Source organism: Cephus cinctus, unplaced genomic scaffold, assembly GCF_000341935.2.
Source record: "Cephus cinctus unplaced genomic scaffold, Ccin1 Ccin1_scaffold0690, whole genome shotgun sequence".
Lineage (NCBI taxonomy): Eukaryota > Metazoa > Arthropoda > Insecta > Hymenoptera > Cephidae > Cephus > Cephus cinctus.
The window spans coordinates 898,353-925,695 of record NW_014333313.1 but is presented as its reverse complement, the minus strand read 5'-3'; the positions used below and the strand labels follow the sequence as shown (position 1 = coordinate 925,695).

The window sequence follows — 27,343 nt, the reverse complement described above, 5'->3', positions numbered from 1 at the left end:
GGGACCGCATTGTCATCTTGCACCCAGCGCACCTTTCCCCCACCAACATATACTATTTCTTATTTCTTGTCAACATTATTATTATTATAACATTACCAAAATTTGGTCTGTCACTTTTTTCATTGTTACATCACTAAATTGTTTCAAGTTCTTGAGATAATTCAAATATAAGTCAACTTGCGATTCTCCAATGGCCGAGACGATTGTCGGTAGCAGTTCCTTGTTCTTTCAGAAATTCAATATAATTCTGATGTTTAAGTTTGTCTCTTAAATTTGTTGCCATTATAACATTCTTAGTATGACCTAAAGGAATTTTTGAAAAATTATTCTTTGCTATGAGATGTAAATAGTGTGAATTTTTCAAAAATACAGTAGCTACCAAAAACAGCGGTAGCTTTAAGTTACTATTTCCAACGGATCGGACCAATCAGCGAGCGGAGCTTCTCGCGGGAAATTTTATACACTATTGTTGATTATATCATACATCAATATTATATTTATTCAATTTTATAAATATATTTTTAAACAATTCAAAAACAAGATGATTTAATCGATACGAAAATTTTGCATTAATATTTAAAACAGTACTATTTATCAATCGGTTTCAAATAGTTCTTGTTCTTATGATTTTTGAGTTCGTAGTAACATTGTCCACGATATATTATGAAGAATTACATTAACGATATAAAATGTGAAAAAACATTGATTGATATTACTTAATCTTCGTCAATGATTAAAATATTTTTAGGTAATATTAAATACAACTGAAACAGTTTTATTAAAACAACCAACATTTGGTAACGACAAGTTGGAACAGCAGTAGCGCGCGCGCGCGAAATTCATATTTTTACAGCATTGCCAGATGTACTTGTCCTATTTAACTTAAAGTTCTCTTACATACGTATATGTAAAATAAAAGAAAAAGAAACATTTCTTTCATTACATTTTTCAGCCGAAAAATTGTCTATTGTTTTCATGAGAAACACTGCAATAGTCTCATAGACCATCTAAACAAGAGTATGTAGTCTTATCTCAACTCTCTAATTGTTCGTCATATTTCATTACGAAAAAAATATAAAAAAGAAATGAAAAATAGTAAGTACATGACGAATTGTATTTGAGTAGCTAACTACTAGCGCTATTTTTCCCACCAATTCTTTGTCACGGACGCCGTCGTTACGGAGCTCATGCTATTTCGATTATGTAAACCTACATTGAAAATCTACGATAAACCATATTTCTGTTATGCTAACAAAACAAATATTGAAAAGAAATAGAAAAATCAAGCTAAAATTTTCTTTGGCACAGTGGTTCAAACGATATATGATTTGGTTAAATATTCAATAGGAAGAAACTTTTAAGGTGGACTGTATAGGAGCATGCGGCACCGTTGCAAACGTGTTTTGGCGGTTAATCAGTTGCACGCGGTGGCTACGGCAAGTAAGAGGTCGCGTGTGGTGTTTTGGTGTGTGTCGACGGCGACGACGACGGCGACGGTGACGGTGACGAGGACAACAAATAATAAGAAAATCAGATAAAACTCTTATATAGAAGAGTATTGCGTCCACGACGTGCCGTGGATAGAAAGAGGAATAAACGTTAAGGGATATAGGAAACTGTGTAAAATGGAGCTGCACACTCCGAAACGAGAGTCTCGACCGTTGGCAGACGCATTGCCATCGAGTCCTCCAATGTGCGATACTATGTTCTATCCATGGAATTGGGGCGAGGAAGCACGAAATGTGAACCTTAGTCCAGGTAGTTCATGCTCTTCCCCGGAGTACAGGGAAAACGGCGTGGCCGCCATGCGGGCCGGTCCTGCTGGACCACGTTCTGGAGGATCTGAGAGCCATCGTCGAGGACGTCCACGAGCAGATGCTCTCTCGAATCTTATGATGCAGGGTAGCACTTCTCCTAGTAGCATCAAGTGTACTTATTGCAGCAGAGTATTTCCACGCGAAAAAAGTCTTCAGGCGCATTTGCGCACTCATACAGGTACGCCGCTTGAATATATCGATAAAATGGAATATTTACATATTTTTCGATAGCACAAATAGTTCAGCTCTTCATTATGAGCTCGATCGTATAATTTACAGCTCCGAATGATATTTCGCGTCCTTTTTATGCAGTTTGTAATACATAGTTGCGATCACGCGTCCCGCCAACCGCCATGATACAGCCGCTTTAAATAATTAAATGGCTCCGGCGTGGCTAACGCGTTCGTTATACCAATCAATAAGAGTTATGCAAGATTCTAATTATATGCCTATCTAGAAAAAGCGCACTCGTTAAGATCCTTTTTAATTTGTATTACTTTATGCTATTTCGACTTAGTAATTCAGAGGTTAACACGGGGCTTCCTTCTCATGCAAACAAAATGTCCGTTGTTCTTTGTTTGAGAGCACAAAAGCTTCATACCTCTGATTTTAACGTATAAGACGACTACGTTATATTTGAATTAGTACGATATTTATTTCTTATATAGATTTTAAGTAATGAACATAGTCAACATTCATCTGTTCTGTCATAAAGTTGTGAATCTATTCTACCGATCTGCGTCTTTATTTTCAGAATAGGTAGAAACGCACTCCGATCGTTCATATAAAAAATTCTGCAATTTTTAACCTAATCATTTGAACAAGATAAAAGTAGACAGTATCTGAAAGAATTCGTTATGCTTAAGAATAAATTATTTGCTAACAACCTATATACGTTAGTATATAAAATTGAGCTACATTCTTTTTATCTATGCATGGTATAAAATTAGATAAATCCATTCTTGTTACAGGCCAGTATTATTAATTTTGCATTGGTCTAAAATATTGTGAATATTTAAATATTGCGATGTCGGATTAAAGAATAATATATATTTTTTATTTTGATTTTGTTTAGGTGAAAGGCCTTATCCTTGTGATTATCCAGGGTGCACGAAAGCTTTTACTCAATCTGGACAACTAAAAACTCATCAGCGTCTTCATACAGGAGAGAAACCCTTTCTTTGCACTGAATCTGGATGTGAAATGCGGTTTACACATGCTAATAGACATTGTCCAGATCATCCATATGCTACGCTAACAAGATCTGATGATTTTGTACTAAAGCCTGTATCTGGAAATACTGAATTACCACACGATGTTGCCCGTTGGTTGGAGCGTTATAAAATGGCCAGAGAGCGGGAGGATAGAACACCAACGGGAAAGAATGATCGGAAGAAGAAAACATGGAAAAGCAGCGCTGAAAATCACAAAAGAATTAAGTCTAGAAAGGGTTTAATGATGGATGCAGCTGGAGAACAAGAGAATGTGGATCGTAAACCACCGAACCAAAGGCTTTACTGTGGAGAGAGTCAGGATAGTCAAGAAGAAAGTCAAGATGAGGATCCAGCAGAAGCATGTGCTGTACTACAAGTATCGGAAGATGAGGAATCGACGTCACTAAAGCTTCCCATTACACCAGTAAGACGGCCTTTAGACCGATTACAACCAAAAAAGAGATGGCTTCGTGAAGCATGTCTTGAACAACAGCTGGCTAAACCATTAAGATGGGATGTTCAATCAATGATCACACCAATATCATCGACTTACGAAGGTTCATCACTGCAAAATATGACAACCACTTCAAAAGCTTCATCTCATTCAAAGTGGACTGTATCTGCTATCCTTCAAACTAACGAATCTGACAGCACATGTCATTCAAATGTAAATATTGATGAAACTGTGCCAGAGAAATCTGAAATAGAACCTACAAATTCAAAGGCCCAAGTTTCTTGGGATATGGCTAATACACTGAATACATTAGATGTTCGAGAATCTAAAGATGCGCAAAATACCGTATTGCCATCATCGCACTCTGTATTACAAGGAAACTGGGATCAGCTTCAAAAAAGTGGAAAAGCACTAAATAGCGATATAACATCTAACGACAGTGTAAATCTTCGTTTCGAACAGTCAAAGTCTGATACATCGTCCTCAAATTTTTATTGGGATCAGACGCCTGCGAATAAGAATGTATGTCAACTCCAAACAATACAAAATGAAATTCAATTTGTGTCTGATGGAACAATAAACAAAATACCCACAACATTACGCAACAGTGAAAATGAAACAAGGCCTACCGTACTAATGCTAGCTGGAAGTTCTAATAGTTTGAGTGGCAAGGAAATGAACACCCATAAGAATTTGTCCAACAGCGAAGACAGAACTGGCGTCAAGGTTGTGGTAGTTAAGCAAGAGGATAGCGTGGTTAAGTTACCGTTGCCTGAGGATAGCCAAAAATGGCTTGGTGCTTTAGCTTTGATGGAATTGGCCAAAACACAGGAAGAGGCTGCCCGTGCACTTGGGCTTACAAAAAGATTAGACTCACGTGACGTGCATTCGAGTGTCCAGTATACACACTTATAATAGACTGTGATTTCATAGAGTCCTGCAGGTATTATTGAAAATTCGACCATCCAACTGAATGAGTGAGAATTGTTTTTTGATTGTGAATTTATCGAACGACTTATAGGAGGAATTTTAAATTATCTAAATATTATACTCTTCTCTTTATGTATTTAATTTTCGACTGTTTACGAAACCAAGTGATTCGATAAATGCCTTCGTTATACCTCCTTGCAGACAACTCATGTCTTTTTCACTCAAAATCCAAATATCAACGATATTATAAGTTATTGCAGGGTACTTTGTGTTATCACAATCAGAGTATACGTCTTTTGATTTATTGTAACAAAACAGTTAAAGGATAATTGAGCTCTTACGAGTAATCGTAGCTCAATTTTCATTTAATCCGCGTGACAATAGAAATTAACATCCGTAATCCGTATTCATATCCTTAGTTTTCATTAAAAGGATAATAGTAAGAAAATCACAGTGGACTTGACAGAATCCTTTAAAAATATCGTTCACTATGATTTATACAAAGGATCTGAATACTTGTATTTTATACGTCGAGTTTCTAATCACGATTTGCAAACTACGTGACATTCTTTCCTTTATATTATACATTTCGATAAAAACAATTTATTACTGAAAATTTAATACGTCTCTAATCAGAAGATTGTGTCTTCGTGAAATGAATCTACCAGTACATTTTTTAATTTCTCATTAACTGTGCCACATTCTCGAATAAGCAAATCGTGATATCAATAATACGTGAATAACTACAATGAGATATGAGTATGCTCATATGAATAACATATTTTCCTTTTATTTTTGTGAGCATCCCTTAAAGGCATTCACGTGAGCATTACTTATCGGGGCTAAGTTAACGTTGTGTCAGGAAACCAGACGTTTCTGCTTTTTCGGTACATTAAGCAAACCTAAGAACATCCTCCGGGTACAGAAGCCATATAAAACGGTAGACTCAAGCAGTGAACTTTTAACATTCGTAGTACTTAAACGTTTTAAATATACTTGTCAATGCTTTTGCACTTTTAGTGAAGCTTGAATGATATTAAAGAAATTTTATATATTTGACCAAGGTGGTCAGTCTACCGTTATTGTGATTCAGGCAGTCATAAAAGCTTCATGTACTCTTTATTATATTATTGGCTGTCAAAGAATGGCATCTCAGGCGACTGCGTGACGAGTTTTGACGATAATCGAGAGAATGGAAAACTACGGTACACACAGGCTTTTGCTCATTATTATAAAATAATTCTACCAAAAAATGTTGTATTTTTAACGTTGATGTTTGATACAATTTTATGCTTTAAGTACAACGTGTACCTGTTGCTACTACGAAAGGAGCGAGGTGCGCTGCAACAGGCAGCAAACCAATTGTCTATAATAGATCTGTAAGGATCATATTGTTAGTTGGGTAGTAAACGGTTGTTTTTTCTTTTATATTTTCTCTATTTCATTTTTTTCGTTTTTCTTTTTTTTCGTAATTTTGATCTTGCTTTGCGTATGGAGTTCCGATGATAACTCTCTTCCTCTCTCCACTGATACACATGAATTAATTCTAGAACGTTCCTTTTTTTTTTTTTTTTTTTCTTTAATCAATCATATCCTTTAGTTTATTTTCTAACAATTATATTTCACAGAAATAACATTTCTCCTCCAGACACTCGCAGCGATTTATTTTAAAGTGATACGACTAATTTTTCGTTTCTTGCGATACTGCTGCGACCAATTGATTACGTATCTGTAGTAGGAGAATAATTTTTCATAATACCATTATCAAATTTCTCATAGCTTTAGCTGTGTTAATTTGCTTCCGCATTTGTGCTCGTACGTCATGAAATTTTTCAATGGCAATACATGACGATGGAACAGAACAGAGTATTATAAAACAGTAGAACATTATGACAGAACGTTGAACGATTAAAATATTATCATTTGACCTTTTTCTCCGTTTTTGGTCTATATGAATCTTTAAAAAGCTTACGTCACTTTTTTCAAGTCTTTCGATATTATATCATACTGTTATGTGAATGAAGTGTATATACTCGTGATCATCTGAAATTGTATGGTAGCCATACTACTTCTCAGCTGACAATGCGTCAAGTTATTTATTGAAACATTATGGTTGATTATGATGATAATTAATGGTAATATTAATGATAATGGTAATAATGATGATGATGATTACGATAGTTGTATTGTACGAGACGACAAGAAACATTTGTGTGATATTTAGTAATTATAGTAAAACTTTGTGAAAGCGATAAAAAAAGGAAGTAAAAAAGATTTACAAGGATGTTGAAACATTGAGTTTGTAAAGTATTTAATTGGAACAAAATTAGTTACTATTTATACAAAGATGGGAGTGTACACGAGAAATATTTGAGATGGTAACCCCAATAAGGGTTCCATATTCATTTCATTTTTTAAGGAGCTATTTAAGTTCACCTGCGATAAGCTCTTACCTTTTTTTTTCTACCAGATGTACATATCATATATTTTAATAAATATTTTCAGACAAGATTTCTTGCGCATTCATTTATGTATTTAACCCATAGTTGTATCCACTTGCATTCACCTTATTACTAATCTCTTATTAAAACTATCTGTATATGTACAGTAATAAAAGTTTCAGACAGTAAATGGTAGTTTGTCGATACACATGCTGCAAAATTATAATCCTGTTAGTCTGGCAGTATAGTAAATTTGCGTATCCTCCTATAAAGAAGAGGTGCATTTTTGACTTTATATTAATTGGAAGTTTCGGTCTGATATAATTACACAGAATACAGTTAGAAGTAATACTATCGAGATACTTTTTTTTGGGATTTTGTTTGCTTTGTCTTGGATGTCGAAGGTTGCGGTTCTTTAATTCTTATTGCGCGTTTTGGAAACTTCTTTTCATCTGCATTTACTAATTCTTTATACGAAACGGAAGTCGCTGGTTCTAAGTCTTGAAAATTATTCTTCTTAGACTGTCTGGTACTTGTATTTCTTGATCTGGTAGTTCGAACGGAGTTTATCGGTTGTGGATCAATCAGTGGTATATCTTCTGAGCGATTAAAACTTTCATCTTCACTATCCGAATATACGATAACTTTTTTCATACTAGTTATGGAACGTTTTGGAAGCTTCTTTCGATCGTTTCCAGATTTTGGTCGCAACTCGTTAGGCACGTTTTCAGTCTTTTTATCTGAGTATAATAATACTTTTGATGTAAGAGATTCTTGAGTTTTTATGGTACATTTTACGTCTTTCATCTCTTTTGTATTATTTTTCTTGCCTGATACTTTTTCAAATTCATCTACCGTAATGATGGGAACGTTCAATACCTCTTTATCTCTATTCTCATTAATTTTACAACGCTTTGACTTGTCAATCACATTTTCAGAATTATGGTTTTCATTATTTTTTAAAGAATTACTAGCTATCTCGGATGTATCTTTGGCATTTGATACAAAGAGCTTAGTCCGCACACTTTGCTTACAATAAGTTTTTCTTATTTTATTCCCACTGACTCTTGGTGTGAGTTTTATATCAGGTTCAACTGACAAATGGTTGCTTGATTCCAGTTCAAGAGATGTATGGATATTCGACTCTAATGTATCTTCCGTTGATTTACTAGAAAGCAGCAGTCCCTTAAATAAATCGATTATTTCGTTGACTTTTTCATTATTTTTCTCGTTCAATGGATTCGACTTAGATGAAATATTATTCTCAAGCTTCACTCTGCTTCTCGATTTTCTTATTGGTCGAGCAGTATCCTTTATCGTCGAATCTTCGAGTACTTTAATTAATTCCTGAATCTTTGTTGCATCTGGTGTCTCTCTCAATGATTGACCGGTGGATAATTTCCGTAACCGTGACGACATTTCAGGCAGCAAAGAAGATGCCTTATGTATTACATCTTCTAAAGAAAGTCGCTCGGAATTTATATTCTTTGGATTATCGAGAACAGGATTTACATGTGCAAAGAGACTGTTCTCGTCATCGCTTGATTCAGCACAATCATTCAGAGGAAGTTTTGATTTTACAGAATTCAAATTTCTTTTCGATTTTGATTCATGTAACGAAGCAGTCGTTTCTTCGTCATCCAGGAGATTCATACTGACTTTGGTAAGTTTTAATACAGGAGGAGTTCTGTGACGTCGTAGTGATTTAATCGGATTTTTTCGTATGTTCTGAGTCGGCGTGACGCACACCGAAAGTTTAGGATTTTCGACATGCGTAAACTTGCTTACGTCTATACTATCAGCTGCAGGGACTGTAAAATCTGTAATAATATAAAAACATTAAAGATACTGTATAGCTTCCATGTCATTAGATTACAAGTTGAAAGTTATAATAAAGGAATTTAATAATTCGACTAAATGACTCACTCGAATAATCTACGGTTGAAAGAATTTTCTGATAACGATATTCAAACAGCAATTCCTTGGCAGATACATAAATTGGATGATTTTCAAGATTATGAGTCTGACATATGTTAATAGCTTCCAAAGCAATATTCAGTCCTTTTTCTTCTTTGGCTAACTTATATTCTTTAATGAAGCGACTAAAGTCCAATAGGAAAAGAACATATTCCACCATGTTGTAATAAAATTCCCAAGGATGTCGTTCCAAATCCATTTTATTTATTGTACTATCCAACGATCCTTGGCTCTCTCTTGCAAAAATACTTTGTCGGATTTTAAACGCACCGTAAAAGTGCTCCATTGCAGCGGACGTCATATGTTGCAAAGCATACAATTGCGCCCTGATATACGTACTGGCAAAAACCAAATACTGATACGGTACATTTCTGCACTTGTAGCACGTGCAATCTTTGTGCAAGAGAAAGTCTGATGGAGCAAAGACTTTCCTTCTCAGTACAGGAGATGCAGGATTCTGTGCGATATCTCTGACTGACTCAACCATACGTTCTGATGATGAAACCGAATATGATGATGTTTCTACTGTTTGCAATTTAGACTTCATGGACAGTTCAATAGATTCAATGTCTAATATATGCTCTAGACCTTGCAGCTTCACTTCACAGTCATCTAATTGCATCCGGGAAAGGTCAATGAAGCATAAATTTTTAAGACACTCTGCAACGCGTAAAGTTGCTCCAAGTTTTTGTGAGATTTTCAAACGTTGGATCAAGTGCGCTGAGATTTCTTTGAACGACAATAAACTGTTCAAACGTAGAGACAAGCGATTCGTTGAACTGAGTAGGACATCGTATCCATATAATATTCTTTCTTTGGATTCCGCTAAAATGACAATTTTCATTATGCTTCAAGCTAGCTACTGATTCAATAAGGAGAAGAAAACTTACACTTAGTTTCGATCAAATTTGAGCTCAAGGATATCATTGCATAAAGACTTTGAACAATATAAAGTGAAAAATTATATGTCTCATTACTGCGTATACTTAATTTAGGATTACGCAGCAATATATCCAACCTCATTAAATAGGTTGATTGATTACAAAGGATGGAGCTCTCTTGCAATATTGTTGCTTCATCGAACAATTTTGAAGCTTCCTCGTGCTGAAAAAATTATTTATAGATAAATCGTTTGGAATGTATATGGATATTTCTTTTGAATTTATGTGAATATCTCACCTTTCCAATTTCGAAATAAAAATCTGATAAACCAATCCAATACGTAACAATTGCGTCAATAACATTGTTATCAGTTGAATGTTTTAGATCTATACTAAGCTTTGTGGCGGTATCGATCCATTCCTTGTTTATATATCTTGACAAAATTGCTCGTCCAACCACTGGGGGTGATTATTAACATTATACATTCTGATATAATGCAATAAGATTACGTAGCATAATTGATAATAATAACAATTATTACCATAAATGATCACACGATGATTTTTCTGTTTTGTGGCCAAATTATACGCAAGTTTCCAAGCATTGATTTCACAGTCAAGAAATCTATGTAACCGGCAATATTCACCAGCGATTACTATCGTTTGCAAGGTATATTCAAATTCCCATGGTACAAAAGATTCCAACTAACATGAAATAGTATGATTATTGATTATGAGTCAAATAAAAGAAGATATAATGAATTAAAACTTACAGTATCAATATTCTCAATATATAAGGCCCAAGTTTTCAGTGGCTGCTGTAAATAATTTTGAAGCCTGGAGTCTTCCTTTACATTGATAGTGCTATAAGCAGGCACTACATTTTCAGGTTCTTGCGTTGAATTCAACTTTGGTGCAAGCAAAGCAAACTTTGCACTGTCCATTTCGCATTGTGTTTGTTTGCTCATAGTTCTTGCGTGATTAATAAATTTATAAAATTCAAAACCGGCAACCAAAGAGATATGAGACCATGTATGTTTCTCCTTCTTTAACATTGACACAGCTTTTTTTAGATATTCATAAAAGCGATCGGGATTCTCATAGATCAGTGAATGATACCCAAGTAACAGAACCCCATGGCCATATTCTAAAGCATTCGGATTCAATGATTCTAACTCATCTAGTACCGCTACGATGGCTACAGATAGATTGACACGAGCTTCTTGTAATGCTTTAATCTCTCGCAAACATAACTTCCGAAGATCATAGTCATTTAAATTAATATCCATTCCAATTTCAGTGATGGACTGCCGGTCTATCTTCAGGCACTGTAGAATTGTCATTTTCATTATGCTCTCAGAAGTGATGCATTTATGTTTGACATTAGCCCACATACGAAATGCTTTTGTTTCGGAATTATTGTAGCTGATGAGACCATTGAGAGCTGCAGCAGTCATGGCTTCTCTATATTTCTCATGATTATAATGGATGCTGCATAGTCTATGCAAAGCAGTGGACAACGTTTTGTCAAGATGTATGTAAGTAACAGACGAGTTGATGCCTTCAAATTGTATAATGCTAGAGCATAACAATGAAGATAGAAAAGTGCTCTCTTCATAATAGTCCTTATAGGTAATGCATAAATTGTAAATGTGACTCCCACAGATGCTCCACATTTGTGTCCACTGTTTGCATTCAGATAGTTTCATCTCAAAAATCGAAGCTATGATCTCCTCAAGGAGCGCTTGTATTATTGAGTAAATATCTTTGAGCAAATTCTTGTCGGAGACTGCATATAGTACAGAAAGAAATCTTAGCTTTAACACAACAGCATTGTAATTGTCTTGTTTGAGCTTGCACTCCTCTACATTACAGGCTTTACATGTGTCTTTTAGTTGAAGGCTCAGCATTGAACCTGTAAATTGTACGAAAATCAGAGTTTCTGTTAATAGTTCGGCATTAATGTTCTGCCAGCTTTCGTTTTTTAATGATTGCTCCCAGTATGTGAATAACAGAGTCAGAATTCTGGCTAGCATATACGAATTCCACTTGACTGCACCATCAAACCTAAGGCCAGTGACAACATTTTTATACCGCTGCACCACTTGCCGAATAGAATCAGGTTCGCAATTGCTTAAAGACATGACTGGTCTTAAGTATATGATACAAATTTCTTTATAGAATTCAAAGCATTTACAGCACTCTTTGTCTTTCTTCATGGCACTTTCGAAGACTTTGCACAACTTTTTAAATGTATCGCCAACATATTCAATTTCTGATGAAGTGATTTGTTCTAAGATTATTCTGTTGATTAGCAACAATACATAACGATAATTTTCTAACTTGTGATTGCCTTCAAATGATATCCGTAAGCTCATCAGGTAGGATATCATGGCATCACGAAAGTGATTGTAATATGATCCTTTGGATAGTTTTATCACTCCCATGATTTTTTCAAAGTAAAAGTCAATTTTACTTAATACACGTTTCCATTGTTGACCATATGCTATTTGCAACATATCACATTCATAAGTAATAAGTGTTGTAAGTAGTTCCCAGGTTTGATCGTTTAAGTTGTTAAATGCTTCGTGTAACTGACGTTCAACGGCTTTTTGCCACAGATGTGATATTGTTGTGTATATATCTGAAGACTTTTGTGTATCCTTTAGAAGTCTACCTGGTGTCAACCAGTCACAAATTTCCATTGCATCAGTATATAATTGGGCTGTGAGCAAACACCGTAAAATGTGGTATATACTAGAGAAAAAGTTGTGTTCATTTGGTACTGATACTAAGAGGGAACAGATAGTTGTTGTCAGTTTTCCAATTTCCTTAATGGTTTCAATTTTTGACTTATCAAACTGATCTGCAGTACGAGAAAGATGCAATAGTAACTTGAAAACTGTTTTATTCAATCTTGCATCATTAAGATCTACTGTAATTGTTTTCTGAAAAATGTCAATCAAAATTACATTTCAGCTGATGTTAATAAATAAAGTTTCCTTACCTTTACATCTGATGCTATTCCTTTCAATTGATGTGACTGAACCAGTTTGATCCAATCATTTAGTTTTGCATATATGTTATCCATTTTCTATAATATTGAGCTCTGTATTATGATCTTCTAATAGAATACTATTAAAATAAATTAATCTATTGCAGTATACATTGTTGCCTACAATGTATTTATATGTATGCAAGTTACAAATTCACAAGAAAATAAATATTTACACTTAAATAGGATAATCTACGCTAAAATTAGTAAAAATAATGATAAATAAAATGAAATATCAGGCTAATAACAATCACAAAATATTTGTATCACAAGATTTGGTTAATAGATTCCTTTTTTCTAAAATTGTTAAATTATGAGTTGGGACCCAGCAAAGTCTAACAAGATGAATTTTGCTCCAATACTATTTGCAGTATAAAACATAATGTTCTATACAAATAATATAAGCAATTATAATAATGTAGTACACAACAAACAGTATTAATATTAACTGAAATCATCTGGCATAAATAATATTTAATATTAGAAACGTTCATTATTTAAAAAAAAAAGTAATATTCTCAACGCAAATTCACGTACAAAACGTTTTAACTTCTTGTCACTTCTTGTTTAGAATTTAAAAGAATTCAAATTTCTAACCTAACATAACAGTGACGCACAAAGTACAATAAATTTACTTACCACACATTAAATCGAGTAACATCCAAATGATAACAGTAGTATCCAGAATTAATTGGATCACATGGAATTAAATTATAAATTATAAAGAATGAAACTAAGTAAGAATTAAAAATGAAAAAGTGGTAATTTCGAACGTCAAACGACCATTATTATTTATATGCCTATGCCGCCCTCTGTTAATCAAATTGCACAACGACGCACAAACAACTTTCAAATGCACCAGGGATGTTCACGAACCAATATTTTAAATATATTATTTAAATTTCTATATTGTAGAAATAGATTATAGGCATAATAGAAAGGGTATAAATGAATATTAATTAAATAATGCTTGATAAAAGTAATTTATTTGTTTCATTAAAAACCTAGACGTTGGAATGCAACTCTACACATGTGACGGGTATAATATGTAAAACTACATACTACAGTAATTATATATATATATATATATATATAATTATGCATTTATGATTTGTATGTACTCAACGTTATATATTATGTATAGCAATAGAATAGCAATGATTAGTATTGATAGTGAAGTTGTTGACACTAATCGTGCTAGTGTGCATTTTCTCTGTACTTAAACTGCTTTACAATGATCTATTTGACATTATTTCTTCTCATAACATTAATATTTACCTCGAGAAGGCTTTTATATTTACAAATATACAGCATAAATTCAATTCCGATAAACCCAGATGCCTATTGGGCAGGTTACGCGAACCTGCATTACAGGTGCTTTCATACTTTATATTTTTATGTATAATATCTACATATTTAAAAATATTAATAAATGAATACTGCATAGCAGGCAGTTGTCAGCCTTTATTTTTCTTTAAGAAGCAAAAATGTCACACTTAATTCGAAGTTCCTCCATAATTATCAACTCGTTCATTCGAAAATACTAATCTCCTTCCATTTTATTCCAAGTACAATAAAGTCCTGATTCCAGGAGCTCTTTTTAAGGCCGTTTCAAAATGCGTTTCTTAAGTAAACACAATTTCTGGTAGAGTACCAATAATTGTGCGTACCCCTTTCTCTTTGCTGAACAATATTACACAAACAAACATTACAAATCAGTAACTCTTTCGTAGGTATAAAAAAACGGTTGACTTTCCTTCGAAAACTGCATCCTCAAAATGCTATTCTTAACGCTCAAATATTATTGAAATATAGTCGTTACGAACGTCTTTTCAAAACGCACAAAAATGAAAAGTAAAGGATAAACCTCGTTCATAGAGTTACTTAAATATTTAAGGAAAGAAAAATCAAGAACTGTAAGAGTGCGGCTTATGCTTCATACAGAAATTCAAGTTTCCTCGTGGAAAATCTAGACGAGTCTTAAGTTTTCTTAAGGACTTGAAAGAAAAATCGCACGACCACCATGACATAATCTCTTTGGAGAGTTTGTTTGCACTTTCGCACTTAGTTGAGAGACATCACGTTATTATTTCACGAATACCAAACATTTTCTAAAAGCAATGCGAATTCCGATATTTTACATAAGAAAACAAATATATATAAATCAGAGATTAAACATGAAAAAAATCATAGGTATATCGTGCAAACAGACTTAAAGAAAAATTAAACGTAACAGCGTATGATTAAATAACTTTAGACTAAATTAAATTATAATAAATTAAATTAAGTTCGTTCCACCCATTGAATATCTACACAATGTACTACTTTCAAATGACGAGTTGAACGTAATCTATGAACACGCATAGAATCACACAACAAACACACACGCACCAACGTGACAGACGATGTTACAAGGGTTTCGGCTTTCCCTAAGTAGAGAAAATATAATTTACTTAAATTCTACTCTTACAGTAACTACAGTAATGTACAGAAAATATAAGAGGAAAAACAGAATACATATTATAAGTTAATAAATTGGTATAGTTCCTTGCGTTTCTCTTATCTATTTGTTCGGATCCTTTATTCGACGATTTAAAAAGCAACCACCAAGAAGAGCACCCGAATAATCCCTTTACCTTAAACATAAGCAGAATTATTTCAAGTTCCTATTATCAATAAAAGAAAACATGGTACGTATAGGGTCGTCTTATTGATCGTAATTTCTTTTCAAGCAATTCAATATTACTGGGATATTATGAAATATATAGATATCATTGACTTCTAACGACACTGTTCCACGATTTTATGTAATAGACATGTAAAAATATATAAATAGTTAAATAAGATATTCAATTTGGTAATAGTAATAGTATCTATCGTTGCTACAGAATTTAAGCTGTACAACAATTTGATGAGCTATTTTTTGCTCGCTTATATGATGTTAATAAACAATACCTTTAACTTGGTTTACTTTGAAATGATACGGGTCTTCGTGAAACAATTTGAGTTAATGACGGTATTAATTATTGCCATTTGTAACGCAATTATTGGACAATAGTGTCTGGGGAACGCCTGAGCAATTTGTTATAAGAGAAAACAAAAAACAGAGAATGCAGAGAAAAAGGAATATGATTCTCGTGTATAAGCTGCACTCTAAAAATGCTAAATATAATTATACAATCAATTCGATTGAACAACAAATAAATAACAGCCTCACTATAAATAACCAAATTAATCTGAATTATGATTCGTTTGGTTAGTGCAGTGATGCTCACAAAAAAAAAATATCAATTGGATGTGTTTGGAATTTAAGCTGCCATGTCACAAACGGATAACAAGTGCAGCTTACAAAGATATTATACATTATTATAACGACTATTTCGGGCACGTGCTTGTACAATTATATATGGGAGTACATAGGTCGCTCTGATAATTTGTCACGTCAAAACTTCAGCAGATAAGCAGCCTTTGCAAATTGCATATATTTGTGATTTGATAATTCCCTTTGTTAACAGGATTTGATTAGCAGGGAATCGAGATATTGTATTCGCACAATAACTATAAAATAATTTAATCACATGTATTTTAATTCTATCAAAGTTTTGACTTTTATCCTCAGTTCACATAACGGCTATGGTGTTTCCTTTGAAAATGCAATAGTAATGAGAGAGAAAGCTTTATTATGTACACGTAGAGTTGAATCTGAATTTCGTAAAATGACAGAATCAATCAGGCTGGCACCATAGGAAACATAAAGTGGGCACACACGTGATGGCTCTTTTCTCAATGATGCTTTAAAAATTGTTTACGTACAATCAAGCAAGTTTTAGTCCGCGAGATAAATATTACTTTTAATCTCAATCAGCGTGTTACTATGTATGTACAATGTACAACGATTTAACGGCTTGTCGGGTATTCGCGCCTATTTGATTCCTATACGTAGTAAATAATGACAGTTTATACAGTGAATACATCTCGCATAGAAACGTATATGAAATTGTTTTTAAGTAATTCATTTTAGAATTGCATAGTGCACAAGCCTCACCCTTGTTATTATCAAAATTATAAGTGTGCAGGATTAATTGCTTAAGGCTTAAATAAGTCGGTGAGTTCTTGAGAATAAAATAAATAGCATTGTAATACGACGTGATCGATAAGCGAGTATCAATCTGATCATAATATAGTGTAGCTGAGACAATCATATAATTTCAATAATTTGTATCATCGATGGATACTAATGTAAAACTATCACGTCATGATTGTTTGCTTTCTTGGAGCGCTCGAGGATGCAGAAGGGTGAGGATTTCGTTGTGATCTATTGCGATCCATTGTGCAACTTTGATCACAGAAATTTTCGTTCCGCTTGGTCTTGAAAACTATTCATAAGAGATTCATTCGAATGTAAAAAAGGTTCCTTCGACATCCGATGTATCACTTAAGTTATTTCTTTTATATAGGAATTGCGTCCTAACTCCAGAAAAAAAAAACTAATTCACGTTGTGGTCGTGCTATTAGAAATTTGGTCAGGTGCTCGCGCAACAATATTCTCCTCGGTGCACAGCCTTTTCGATTCTTTATGATTTTGACTCGAACTCGATCCTGATTTTCGTTTGTGACTCGAACTTGAAGTGTGTGACTGACTCGAAGATCCGGTATCATCTTTATGCTTACGACTATTCGATGATTTCTTACAACTATCCTTGCTGTGACTATGATGACTGTCCTTGCGTTTTTCGGATCTTCTCTCGTTGTTTTTATTATCAAAAAGCTCGGATATTTTAGTGGGCGAAGACTGTTCGCTTACTGATTGATTTGATTCCTTGATCGAATCTTCTCGGTTCCTCTCTGTTTCTTTACTTTCTGATTTCGTAGAGGGACTTTGATGCCTCTGCTTTTTATGCTCACGTTCTTTCCTTTCTCGCTCTCTTCGTTCTCTGTGCCTTTGTTCCCTCGTTTCCTTCTCCTCTCTATGCTTCTTGTCCACTTCCGGCAAGATACTTTGATGCTCGGGAGATTTTTCTTCCGCACTTCCTATTCCGCTGGTGCTCTGCTTCTCACTGTCGCTCGTGGATACTCCAAGTGTCAAGGTTTGATTATTCTCTTCGCCGGAGCTAATAGCACTCGGAGGCGTACTCTCGAGTTTCTCATTTTTCGCTCTCTCCTTAGCCTCTTCTTCAGCCATCTCTATAAGAGCCTTCACTGCGTTCTCCGTAGCACACTCCATCTTCGATGTAAACGCCATTACAGTCTTTTTCTCGAGTAGTTGACAATATCTATCTTGCCTTAGTCTGTCATTTATATATTTCTTTTGGGCGATCTCGAAACTTTCCTTTTTAATTCTCTCAAGCATCTCCTTAGAAGCCTCCAAAACACCGCTTCGTAGAGACTGGCAAACTTCTTCAACGTCGGTCTTGGACTTGTAAATGGCGATTTCCAATGCCTTGTCGACAACTTTCGTTGCATAGGTTTTACCAACTTCTTCTCTGGCTGTGACAATTTCTGGTTCTAAAATTATTGAGTCATGACTGGTGTGGTGTTGCTGTTGCTGTTGCTGATGCGCCATGACGGAAAACTCTGGCAAAACAACATCCTTTTCAGAAGATTTCGGCGAGCTCTCTGGCGTCTTCAAGATTGTTGCTGATCTTGACTCCGGTATAGATGGTGGACTTTCTTTACTTGGGGTACTACTACTGCTCGTTCTACTGTGATGATGATCTGACTTGTGGCTACTGCTACTACTGCTACTGCTACTGTGTTTCTTCTTTTCACCGGAGTGATGACTACTACTGCTGCTACTACTACCGTGACTATGGTGACTGGATTTACTACTGTGATGTCGTTCTTCGTGTTTTTTATCGCACCGTCTTTCATCCCTCTTATCACAACTCTGCTTTCGTTCGACAATCCTTTTTTTTGAATGTTTTCCATCCTTGTAGGAAGTTGATCCATCGTTGCCCTTATTCGCTTCTTTTCTGCTACTGACAGAAGAATGTCTCGTATGCGCATCTCGATTTTTGTGATCATCTTTACGTTTACCGTGTTGTTCGGACTTTTTAAGATTGCCCTGATACTCCGCAGCGCGCTCCTTAGCCTTCTTCTCATCAAGTTCCATGCACTGTCTATCAGTGTTTTCCTTCTGTTCATCAACACTAACCCTCTCAATGCCTTTTTTCTCCTTAAAATGATGTGCAGCTTCGTTCACGACCCGATTGTGTTTGATATTTAGATTAATCATAGACTCTGGATAATACTGCTTTAACCTAACGTGCCAGGCAATACTTGATACCGCTGAGATTGTTCTAAATTGGTGGATAATGTTACGCGGCAAGAAGTATATGTCATTGTCATATAAATTTATCCTAGCATAGCGAATGCCTTGTCTACGCAATTGATTCAACTTGGCATCCTCCACCCACTGAACGCATTGTGATATAGGCGGTTCATGAAGATCCAACTGTAGTTTTTCAACGAGTTCAGTAAAGTCACCTGCATCGAAGGCAACTACGTCTTTTGTAATTCTGTTATATTCGTACGTCTGTCCTGCGTGAACTGCTTTCAACACTCCAACGGCAGCCGTCGTCATTCTATCTAAACCATGACCAACGTGGTCGGCATGTGCTCTTGTCCGGTCTTCAAACATATACTCACGAGCTTCGCTGAGTCTTGGTAAGTATTGTAGATTACGTAGTTCGTTAATGCCCGTTCGACGTCTCTTGCATGGGCTTTTGTTTATATCAGCAGTAGGCACCAGTTGCTCCCCAGGCCTGATCCATAGGATGGGTCCATCATTCGATTCTTGTGGAGTCTCCATACTGACCACTGATAGCGGACCCCAGGGCATTGTCTGAATGAATAATTAAGGAAATTTATGACTAGAGTTAATTAAGTTTATTCTCTCATGCGTAGAAGAGATTTATTGATAACATACCATTTTCAGAAATGGATTTTCTTCCAGTCTCTGTAACAGATCCGGAAAGTACCCGCCTACCTCTTCGTGCACAGTACCCACAAGACTTATTTGATGAAGTGGTCCGTATCTTACAGTACCGTTACTGTAACTTTTACAAACATGCTCCTTGTATTGCAGCATTGTTGTAGTTTCGATATCGCTGTTTCTTCCCAGCACACCGTTTTTCACGGTAAGCGCTGGATAGTTGTAAGCCATATGGTCCAGGAGGTCGGGCAAGTACGCTGCTGCATTATGAACTATCCCCATGACGTGGTAGGCATTTCCATTCTCGTCTTCCCCAAAAACCACCTGACAATAAATCCATACTTAAATTATGCGATATCTCATGGATATTTTTTAAAGATTTAGGATAAACGCAGATAATTTTCACCTTAAAATATTCCTGTGCCAATTCCTCAACCTGCTCACTTGTCAATGCATCTATTTCATCCTGATACATGTGTACTACACTAGCACCACCGTTAGGATAAGTTTCTATGTGAATGTACTTCTTGTATTTTAGACCTTCCAAAGGATCATCGACACTTGACTGCTTCAAGGTTTTATAACTTTTCGTTTGAAGATTTAGTCTCATATTATGAATGTTTAATTTTGGATAAGACTGAGAAATTGGTTTATGGTTTAGGGGGAGCGAATGACGATCCCGTCTACATTGTACACCGATACTTGCACGTTTGATTTTGCTACGTTTGTAACAACGAGAACAATGACGTCTCTCATTGCTGTGTTCTTTACTTCGTTTTTCTCTTGAAGATGAAGAGGAGGAGTGACTCTTCCCATGAGTGGCCACTGAGACTGAAGGCCTTGTGTTTGTAGATCCTGGACACTTGGAATCCATTTCATTCTTGGGATCGATCGTTGAGCTAATATCTGACTGTTCATTTTTCACTGGGATTAAATAATTGTTCGACTGGTCAGGTGGTTCTTCCTTTACACAAGTATCTAATGGACTTGATTCCATAAAATTTTGTTTAGTTGTCACAACCTTTGTTTCAATACTTTGCGATACATCAGCTTCTGTTTTCACTATCACTGCTTGAACATTGCTGCCTTTTAACAGTGGACAGAAGGGTTCATCCAGCAATGGTGTACCAGGACTAATTGCTTCGTTGCTCACGTGCTCTTCATTGTATTTTGCTGTGTCCATAATGATTGTGGAATTGGTAATAGTGCTGGCTGTTGTTGTTGTTGGAGTGAATGTTGTGTCAGGACTGTTAGGGGTTGTTGAGACCCGTGGAGGGTAGTCGGGACTTCTCGGACTGCTGAATATTTCGCCACTGCTTTGTGGACTTTCTCCGAGTTGTGGCGTTTTACTGGAAACGTTTCCACATCCTTCAAGTTTCATCGAAAATGTTGACATATTATTCTCAGATATCGTTTGATTAACGGAAGTTGTGTCGGCCTGAAAACCCACAAGATTTAACAGTTATGTAGCTATGAATGACATATTTGTCTTTCTTTCTTGATTGTTTTACTGTTATATATACAATTGAAAATTATAGTTTAATAAATATATGTTGCCATATATTTTTTCCAGATTGTGATACTGGTGTAAAAGTACCTACGTGGACAGAATGCTGAATGGAATCCTTAGTAGTTTTTGAAAACTGTCTGATTTGGCATCGATTCTGTTCTCCTGCAATTACAAATACATATTGTTTTAACTGCAAAAATTCTCTATTAAATCTGTGATTATATGAATTTTAAGAAATATTTTTCTAAAATTAAGCAGTATCCATGAATTCTTATAAATAATCATTAGCTCGTCATTTTCTCATAATCAATACAATTAGCTGTTAAAAAAAAAGTAATAGCTATTTCATAATTAGAAGAATATAGCATTTATTTCTGCTTTACTATTTTGCCTAATCTTTTCTTATAAAAAGTATTGTTATCCTGTCTATATCTAGAGAAAAGATTATCACATTAGTCTAATGATTATGGTTTGGTAGAAAATTCAAGTTAATATAACAATAGTTCAGATTGAAAATCAAGATAGAACCAGAGAATATTACTATGTGAACAACTCACTAAAAGTGTAAATAAAGTGTAAATCATTGAAAATTGTGGTCTGTATCATCGATTCATATTAGACCTAAGCCCATGATGATCAAAGGCTTTAAAAAATGCTCTAAACAAATAAACTGGGTAATAACATAAAGTGTTGTTGTTAAAAACCATAAAGACTGTCTCGTATTACCGTCCGATTCCAATCGGTGATGATTATTGAGTTTGTTTGTGTCTTTGCTTTGACTGTGAACCGACATGCTACGTGATGACTCCGTAAGCAACGGAGGAGACAAAGTTGAATTGACAGCCCCAGTCCCATCGATCTTAGCCGATTCTTCGCCATGCCCCGGTGCTCTGGCAACAGCCAGGCTCCCGGGTGGATTGTCGCCGTCGCCCGTGCTAGTGCTCGCCGATGACGCTGTAGCGAAAATCGTGGGCGTCCCGCTGGGCGTCTCGACTTCGCGCTTTTGTAACACTTCGTGATCTCTTTCCACCTTGGCGATTACTTCTGACAATCCGTTCTCAAGCTTCACGTTCGTTGAGTTCGTAAGTAAAGATTCTGGCACCCGTTGGTTTTTAGTATTTACATCGCATCTCTCGTTTGACACGGTACTCGCACTATTCTCGGTTGCCATCTTGATTCTCTGAGCAACATCCTGGCCACGGATGTTATTACGCAAGCAACGATTGGCTGTTCTCTAGGCGCTTTTCCATCATCTGACACCTTATTGGTTGATGGATTTTTACGAGGTGGGAGTACTTCCACTAGATATCCGTGGTTCTATCAAAGGACATTTTTATCCGTGTAAAAAGGCACGATCTCCAACCTTTTTTCAAGCTTGTTTTGCTTCGATTAAATATATCCTGTAAGTGACTCAAAAGGTTTATCTTAATTTCCTGAAACGTGTTATGGCATTTCGAGAATAATATACTTATAAGATTGACTTCAAAGAAGCATCTTTCATTTATTTCATCATTAGTTTTTCTTACTCTTGTCATCTTCTATGACAGACATTTGGTGTTTTTCTTAGAACAATTGCTATTAAATAATACTTTTATGTTTTACAGAGTTTGTTCCAGTTTTTAGGATCTGGCTGTTTGTTATAAGCTGAAAAGAGGAAATATTTCATTAGTTTGGAACAACTTTAATATTACACACATTGATAGATGGTAGAATTATGTAGAGATATATATACATATATATATATATATAGAACTCCTGAAACGTGCTTCAAGTCACGTAAGAGTGAACCGTCAAGTGTATGTACCTACATACAAGATAATAATAATATAATTTAAGCAATCCCGAAGAAAAATCATCCAAATACATTCATGGCAGTAACTTCATAAGTGCAAATATAGGTATAACAAGAATATATAATAACTCAAACTATCGTCCAACTATAACAGAGAGTGCCGACATGCTGCATTGGTACGTTATCGATAGCGCTACTTCTCTAAGTAGAAATTTCTCTGCATTCATTTTTTAAAAATTTCAAATTTAATCCATTATATAAATAATGATAATACATATCTTTGACTTATTTTAAATAGCAAAGTGAAATTCATGAAATGATATGACATCAAAATAACATGATAGTGGATGCTTTTCAATTATCTAATTTGTGTCAATATAAAACTACATTATTGGTCACATTGAAAATATTCCACTGGAGCCATAAAATAGCGAGACTGTGTCGAAAAAAATTCAGTAATTGGAAAGCATCCACTAATTTACTAAATGATATGAATTATCATTAATCTTGCTGTTACTCGAAATTTTTGCCACTAGATGGCAACCGTTTAATCTTCGTAAGCAACTCTAGGCAACTAACGTTACGTAGCATCTCTACGTTGTGCAAAATTTTCGTGGTTGATTTTCGGCCTGCGTACCCCGCGAATTCGCAATCGAGTGCGGCGGCGGCGGTAACGACGACACGAAACAGCGAGTGCGTACAGGAGGAAATAAACAGTAAGCGGTGGAGTGGTGACACAAGAGCGCGCGTGCAGCCATGTCTTCGCCGAATAAGAAGGTCAAAAAGCTAGAAGACTCGGGAGGTGAGGTGCGTGATTATGATTACGAGACGCAGAAGGCCCTCGAGGAAATTGACGGGTGTCAGAATCAAATCGATGGCCTCAACGAGAAGGCCAGCGACGAAATCCTCGAAGTCGAGAAGAAGTACAACAAGCTGCGCAAGCCCTACTTCCAGAAGCGAAACGACATCATTAAGAGGATACCCAACTTTTGGGTTACTGCCGTATCCTTTTTGTGCTGTGACAATACGCTTTCGTAATATCTGAAGAGCTTCTGAAGCGTTGTTGACGTTTGGCGGCTATACCGGCGTCCGCCGGCGCTTTACGCCATCTTGATTATTCGTTCTATACGTATATATCATATACATGCCCACGCGTTCTCACACATTTCGATTGTTACTCGCCACGCTTCTTCCTTTATAATATTTAATTTAATGTCATAGTTCTTTGTTAACTTGGTTACATATATATTGCTTCCAGTTGATTGTTATTACTGCTTTACGGTTTAGCGTTTACCTATTGTATGGCTTTATTATTTGTCATGAAAAATCATATCGCATAGTTCTTCGTATGGGTATTCTTCTGAAGATTGTTTTGTGCACTTAGAAAGATAAAACGTGATAATTGTTTAAATACTATAGGACATTCGTAAACATTATTTATGTTTCAAAAGCCAAGTACTTTACTCATGTTGAATTTATAGCTCATTATACTTCTTTATAAATCCATTGACTGTGGACGATTTAGTTGAGAAATAATGATGCCTGTTGATTTTCCTTAAGTACATTGTAGTTTGTAAATCATCCACAAATAGCACCTATTCTAGAAGAGGAAGAAGAAGATGCACTGCGATTCTTAAATAAATTGGAAGTTGAAGAATTTGAGGATATTAAGTCTGGATACAGAATCAACTTCCATTTTGATAAAAATCCATATTTTGACAATGATGTACTCACCAAAGAATTTCACCTTGGTTCTTCTGGTGAGCATACAGCTTGTTTGTATTTTTATCATGAAGTTTCATATAAATATTGTTAACAATGTTTGACTAAGTAGAGATAAACAAAATTGCATTAAAATACAATTGCATTAACACAGTGAATTAGATTAAAAGATGAATGTTTTTTTGGTGATGTCACATGGTATGAGTATATAAGCTGCTATGAAACTCCTGCTCTTTTGCAGGGGACCCAGCATCACAAAGCACTACTATTCGTTGGAAAGAAGGCGCAGACTTAACTAAGAGGTCAAAAGATAAAGGTCCTTTGAAAGGACGCAAAAGGCCACTGGGACACAGGACATTTTTCGATTGGTTTACGGATCATGGTGATCCCAGTTCAGATGATATAGCAGAGCTGATCAAAGATGATATGTGGCCCAATCCCCTACAGGTGACATTACATATTTGATTAAATTCTAATATCGTTCCCATACAAAAAATGAATATAAAGTTAATAAGTCTTTTAGAAATCAAAATATAATGTTTTATCACACAGATTACACATAAACTTCAAATGATTAAAAAAAATATCTTTTTAATGCCTAGTATTATTTGGTACCCGACATCGATGTTGAAAATGGTATCGAGGGTGACGGAGAAGAAATTGATAGCGATGAGGACGAGGACGAGGAAGAGGATGGCGGTGGTGACGAAGGGGATGAGGGTGGTGAAGGTGAAGAGGGCGATGACAGCATAGTGGTAGTAGAAGATGACGCTGATGAAGAAGACGAAGAGGAGGAAGCTGCAAATGATGAAGATGACTGTGTAAATGATGAGGATGACTTATTAGTGGATGATGATGCAGACCGCGAAGGTAAAATATATAAATTGATATATGTCTAACTAAAGGAATCCAGACTTTCAACGCGTCGCAGAAAAATTGAAACGTTAATCTTGTTTCGTTGCAGATGGCGAAGAACCCGAATAGAATTTCAGCATTACAAGATCGTGAAATCCATTGCATTATGGACGGAAAATCAGTGAAAATGTCTGAACAAACAATTGTGAATTGAATCAATTAAGGAGAAATAGGTCGAATCTCCGAGGGTTAAGCGCATAATGAGTAACACCTACTTGGCACCGTACTATTATAATTCTATTAATAATAGGCTAGGGTAAAAGTAAGTCTAGGCGCCAGGTCGGTGTTTCGCTCAGTACATCACTATATAAAAAAAAGAAATCAAGAAAAACCAATCCCGTCACTATTTCTTTATGAACGAGGTGCATTGCAAGAAACATTTTCTTCTGCCGTGGCAGTTAGTCGCTAGTTTGCGTCGTCCATGATGGAAATTTCACTTACACATACAAATTCCAGTTTATGGACTACTCGTTTTTCTATGAAAAAGAAAAAAACAAGTCGTCTCGAAATTTCCTTAACTCTGTAAATAAATAATTTTCACTTTTTTATCATACTGCAACGTAAAGATTTCTGATCGTAATATTTGGCATTGTCGCCATATCGCGTACAATGTAATGCTAATTAAATTTTTTTTTCGGTTTTCTATATTTTGACGTCAATACTTCATTGTAATATGTACGAATAATATATTTGTAAGTCGTTTTAACTTCACTGACCATTTCCTCTTAAATTTTCAAATATTTTTCGAATAACTGTAATTCCGATTACCATGCCGTTTTTCGTTTTCTTCATTTCTAATATCTCGACCGATGGACCGTTTGATATATTGTCTTTTATGACTTCGTGTAGATTCTTTCAAGACTCTGTTTTTATATATTCACGAAGATACTTGAATGCATTATTTCTTTTTTCTTTTTTTTTTTATTTGGTCGCACATTTGTAAATAGCAGATACAGGTAGTGCCAAGCTTCATTACATTATGGAATTAACAAAGCTCGTGTGTATCTTGGAAAAGTCGAGCAATGTCGGGATAAATGTCGAATATAATTTTTTGAAATGAGAAGCTTCTACTATTGGTTTACCTTGGGTTATGCAATTTTGTCAATGACGAGGATGCTGCTGCTGTTGACGCCGTCGCGCCTCGTTCCTTCTCTTCCAGCCCTATGCACCCCCCCCCCCTTCCCCGAAAACTCATTTCTAATTACAAGTACCGATAACTAATGATATTTATATATCAAACTATTTTCCATAGATGATGTTAGAATTAGTATACAGTCTTGAGCGATGATGAAGTACCAGTCATCCATGCTTGGACACGTAACTGAATCCGTCACTTTGAAAAGGGCCATTTGTTCAATACCGTTGAAAACTCTCGCGGGACATTAAATTCTTTCGCATAAAAAGATAAACAACTGTTTTCTACTATCTGGGAACAAATTGAAGACAACCCTTTTCAAATTAACTGAACCAATTGTGTTGTGCAGAAAATCATTAGAATAAAATTGTCAGTTTGAAATATCTACGAGTTTTAATGCTATATCATGTATGCAAGTATAATCTTGCTGTTATGGGTATAGATCCCAAAAGTCACTGATCGTACTGGCGTATATTATTTCTCCGTCAAAAATTTGTAAATCGACAGAGAAGCGATGATACAGCCGTATTCAAAATATAATTTTCAACATATTTTCTTGTTTTACT

General features: G+C 35.4%; 4 protein-coding genes across 7 annotated transcripts; 2 read left to right on the top strand and 2 right to left on the bottom strand.

Moving 5' to 3' along the window:
- The first annotated feature begins 1,343 nt into the window (after positions 1-1,343).
- Positions 1,344-5,949, top strand: LOC107269932 (zinc finger protein 236). The gene is made up of 2 exons (XM_015744383.2): positions 1,344-1,995; positions 2,893-5,949. The coding sequence occupies exons 1-2, from the start codon at positions 1,626-1,628 to the stop codon at positions 4,398-4,400; spliced, it is 1,878 nt and encodes a 625-aa protein (XP_015599869.1). The 5' UTR covers positions 1,344-1,625; the 3' UTR covers positions 4,401-5,949.
- Positions 5,950-6,709: 760 nt separating this feature from the next.
- On the bottom strand, positions 6,710-13,564 carry LOC107269931. The gene is made up of 8 exons (XM_015744382.2): positions 13,409-13,564; positions 12,722-12,808; positions 10,488-12,662; positions 10,257-10,419; positions 10,013-10,173; positions 9,724-9,937; positions 8,783-9,658; positions 6,710-8,676 (listed from the first exon to the last, which is right to left on the bottom strand). The coding sequence occupies exons 2-8, from the start codon at positions 12,803-12,805 to the stop codon at positions 7,208-7,210; spliced, it is 5,142 nt and encodes a 1,713-aa protein (XP_015599868.1). The 5' UTR covers positions 12,806-12,808; positions 13,409-13,564; the 3' UTR covers positions 6,710-7,207.
- A 1,793-nt stretch (positions 13,565-15,357) lies between these two features.
- Positions 15,358-22,484, bottom strand: LOC107269864. The gene is made up of 5 exons (XM_015744197.2): positions 21,940-22,484; positions 21,305-21,375; positions 20,110-21,141; positions 19,698-20,027; positions 15,358-19,613 (listed from the first exon to the last, which is right to left on the bottom strand). Exons 1-5 carry the CDS (start codon positions 22,382-22,384, stop codon positions 17,262-17,264), a joined length of 4,230 nt encoding a protein of 1,409 aa, XP_015599683.1. The 5' UTR covers positions 22,385-22,484; the 3' UTR covers positions 15,358-17,261.
- Positions 22,160-27,160, top strand: LOC107269867 (protein SET). 4 transcript variants are annotated; one of them, XM_015744201.2, is made up of 7 exons: positions 22,505-22,615; positions 22,818-23,181; positions 23,542-24,007; positions 24,576-24,765; positions 24,969-25,174; positions 25,330-25,597; positions 25,692-27,160. In XM_015744201.2, exons 3-7 carry the CDS (start codon positions 23,762-23,764, stop codon positions 25,709-25,711), a joined length of 930 nt encoding a protein of 309 aa, XP_015599687.1. In that variant the 5' UTR covers positions 22,505-22,615; positions 22,818-23,181; positions 23,542-23,761; the 3' UTR covers positions 25,712-27,160. The 4 variants fall into 4 exon arrangements, with proteins under 4 accessions (XP_015599688.1, XP_015599687.1, XP_015599689.1 ...); XM_015744202.2 differs by lacking the exon at positions 22,505-22,615 and adding an exon at positions 22,160-22,295 and having other exon boundaries at positions 22,818-24,007; XM_015744203.2 differs by having other exon boundaries at positions 22,818-24,007; positions 24,978-25,174.
- Positions 27,161-27,343: the final 183 nt, after the last annotated feature.

Excerpts from the sequence above, each read along its gene's own strand:
- LOC107269932 (XM_015744383.2), top strand. The coding sequence starts at position 1,626 with ATGGAGCTGCACACTCCGAAACGAGAGTCTCGACCGTTGGCAGACGCA. Across the intron at positions 1,996-2,892 it reads GCATTTGCGCACTCATACAG|GTGAAAGGCCTTATCCTTGT; the intron begins GTACGCCGCTTG and ends GATTTTGTTTAG.
- LOC107269931 (XM_015744382.2), bottom strand. The coding sequence starts at position 12,805 with ATGGATAACATATATGCAAAACTAAATGATTGGATCAAACTGGTTCAG. Across the intron at positions 9,938-10,012 it reads TTTATTTCGAAATTGGAAAG|CACGAGGAAGCTTCAAAATT; the intron begins GTGAGATATTCA and ends TAATTTTTTCAG. Across the intron at positions 9,659-9,723 it reads AAATTTGATCGAAACTAAGT|CGGAATCCAAAGAAAGAATA; the intron begins GTAAGTTTTCTT and ends TTGTCATTTTAG.
- LOC107269864 (XM_015744197.2), bottom strand. The coding sequence starts at position 22,384 with ATGGCAACCGAGAATAGTGCGAGTACCGTGTCAAACGAGAGATGCGAT. Across the intron at positions 21,142-21,304 it reads CCATTCAGCATTCTGTCCAC|GCCGACACAACTTCCGTTAA; the intron begins GTAGGTACTTTT and ends GTGGGTTTTCAG. Across the intron at positions 19,614-19,697 it reads AAAATCCATTTCTGAAAATG|ACAATGCCCTGGGGTCCGCT; the intron begins GTATGTTATCAA and ends TTATTCATTCAG.
- LOC107269867 (XM_015744202.2), top strand. The coding sequence starts at position 23,762 with ATGTCTTCGCCGAATAAGAAGGTCAAAAAGCTAGAAGACTCGGGAGGT. Across the intron at positions 24,766-24,968 it reads ATTTCACCTTGGTTCTTCTG|GGGACCCAGCATCACAAAGC; the intron begins GTGAGCATACAG and ends GCTCTTTTGCAG. Across the intron at positions 25,598-25,691 it reads TGATGATGCAGACCGCGAAG|ATGGCGAAGAACCCGAATAG; the intron begins GTAAAATATATA and ends GTTTCGTTGCAG.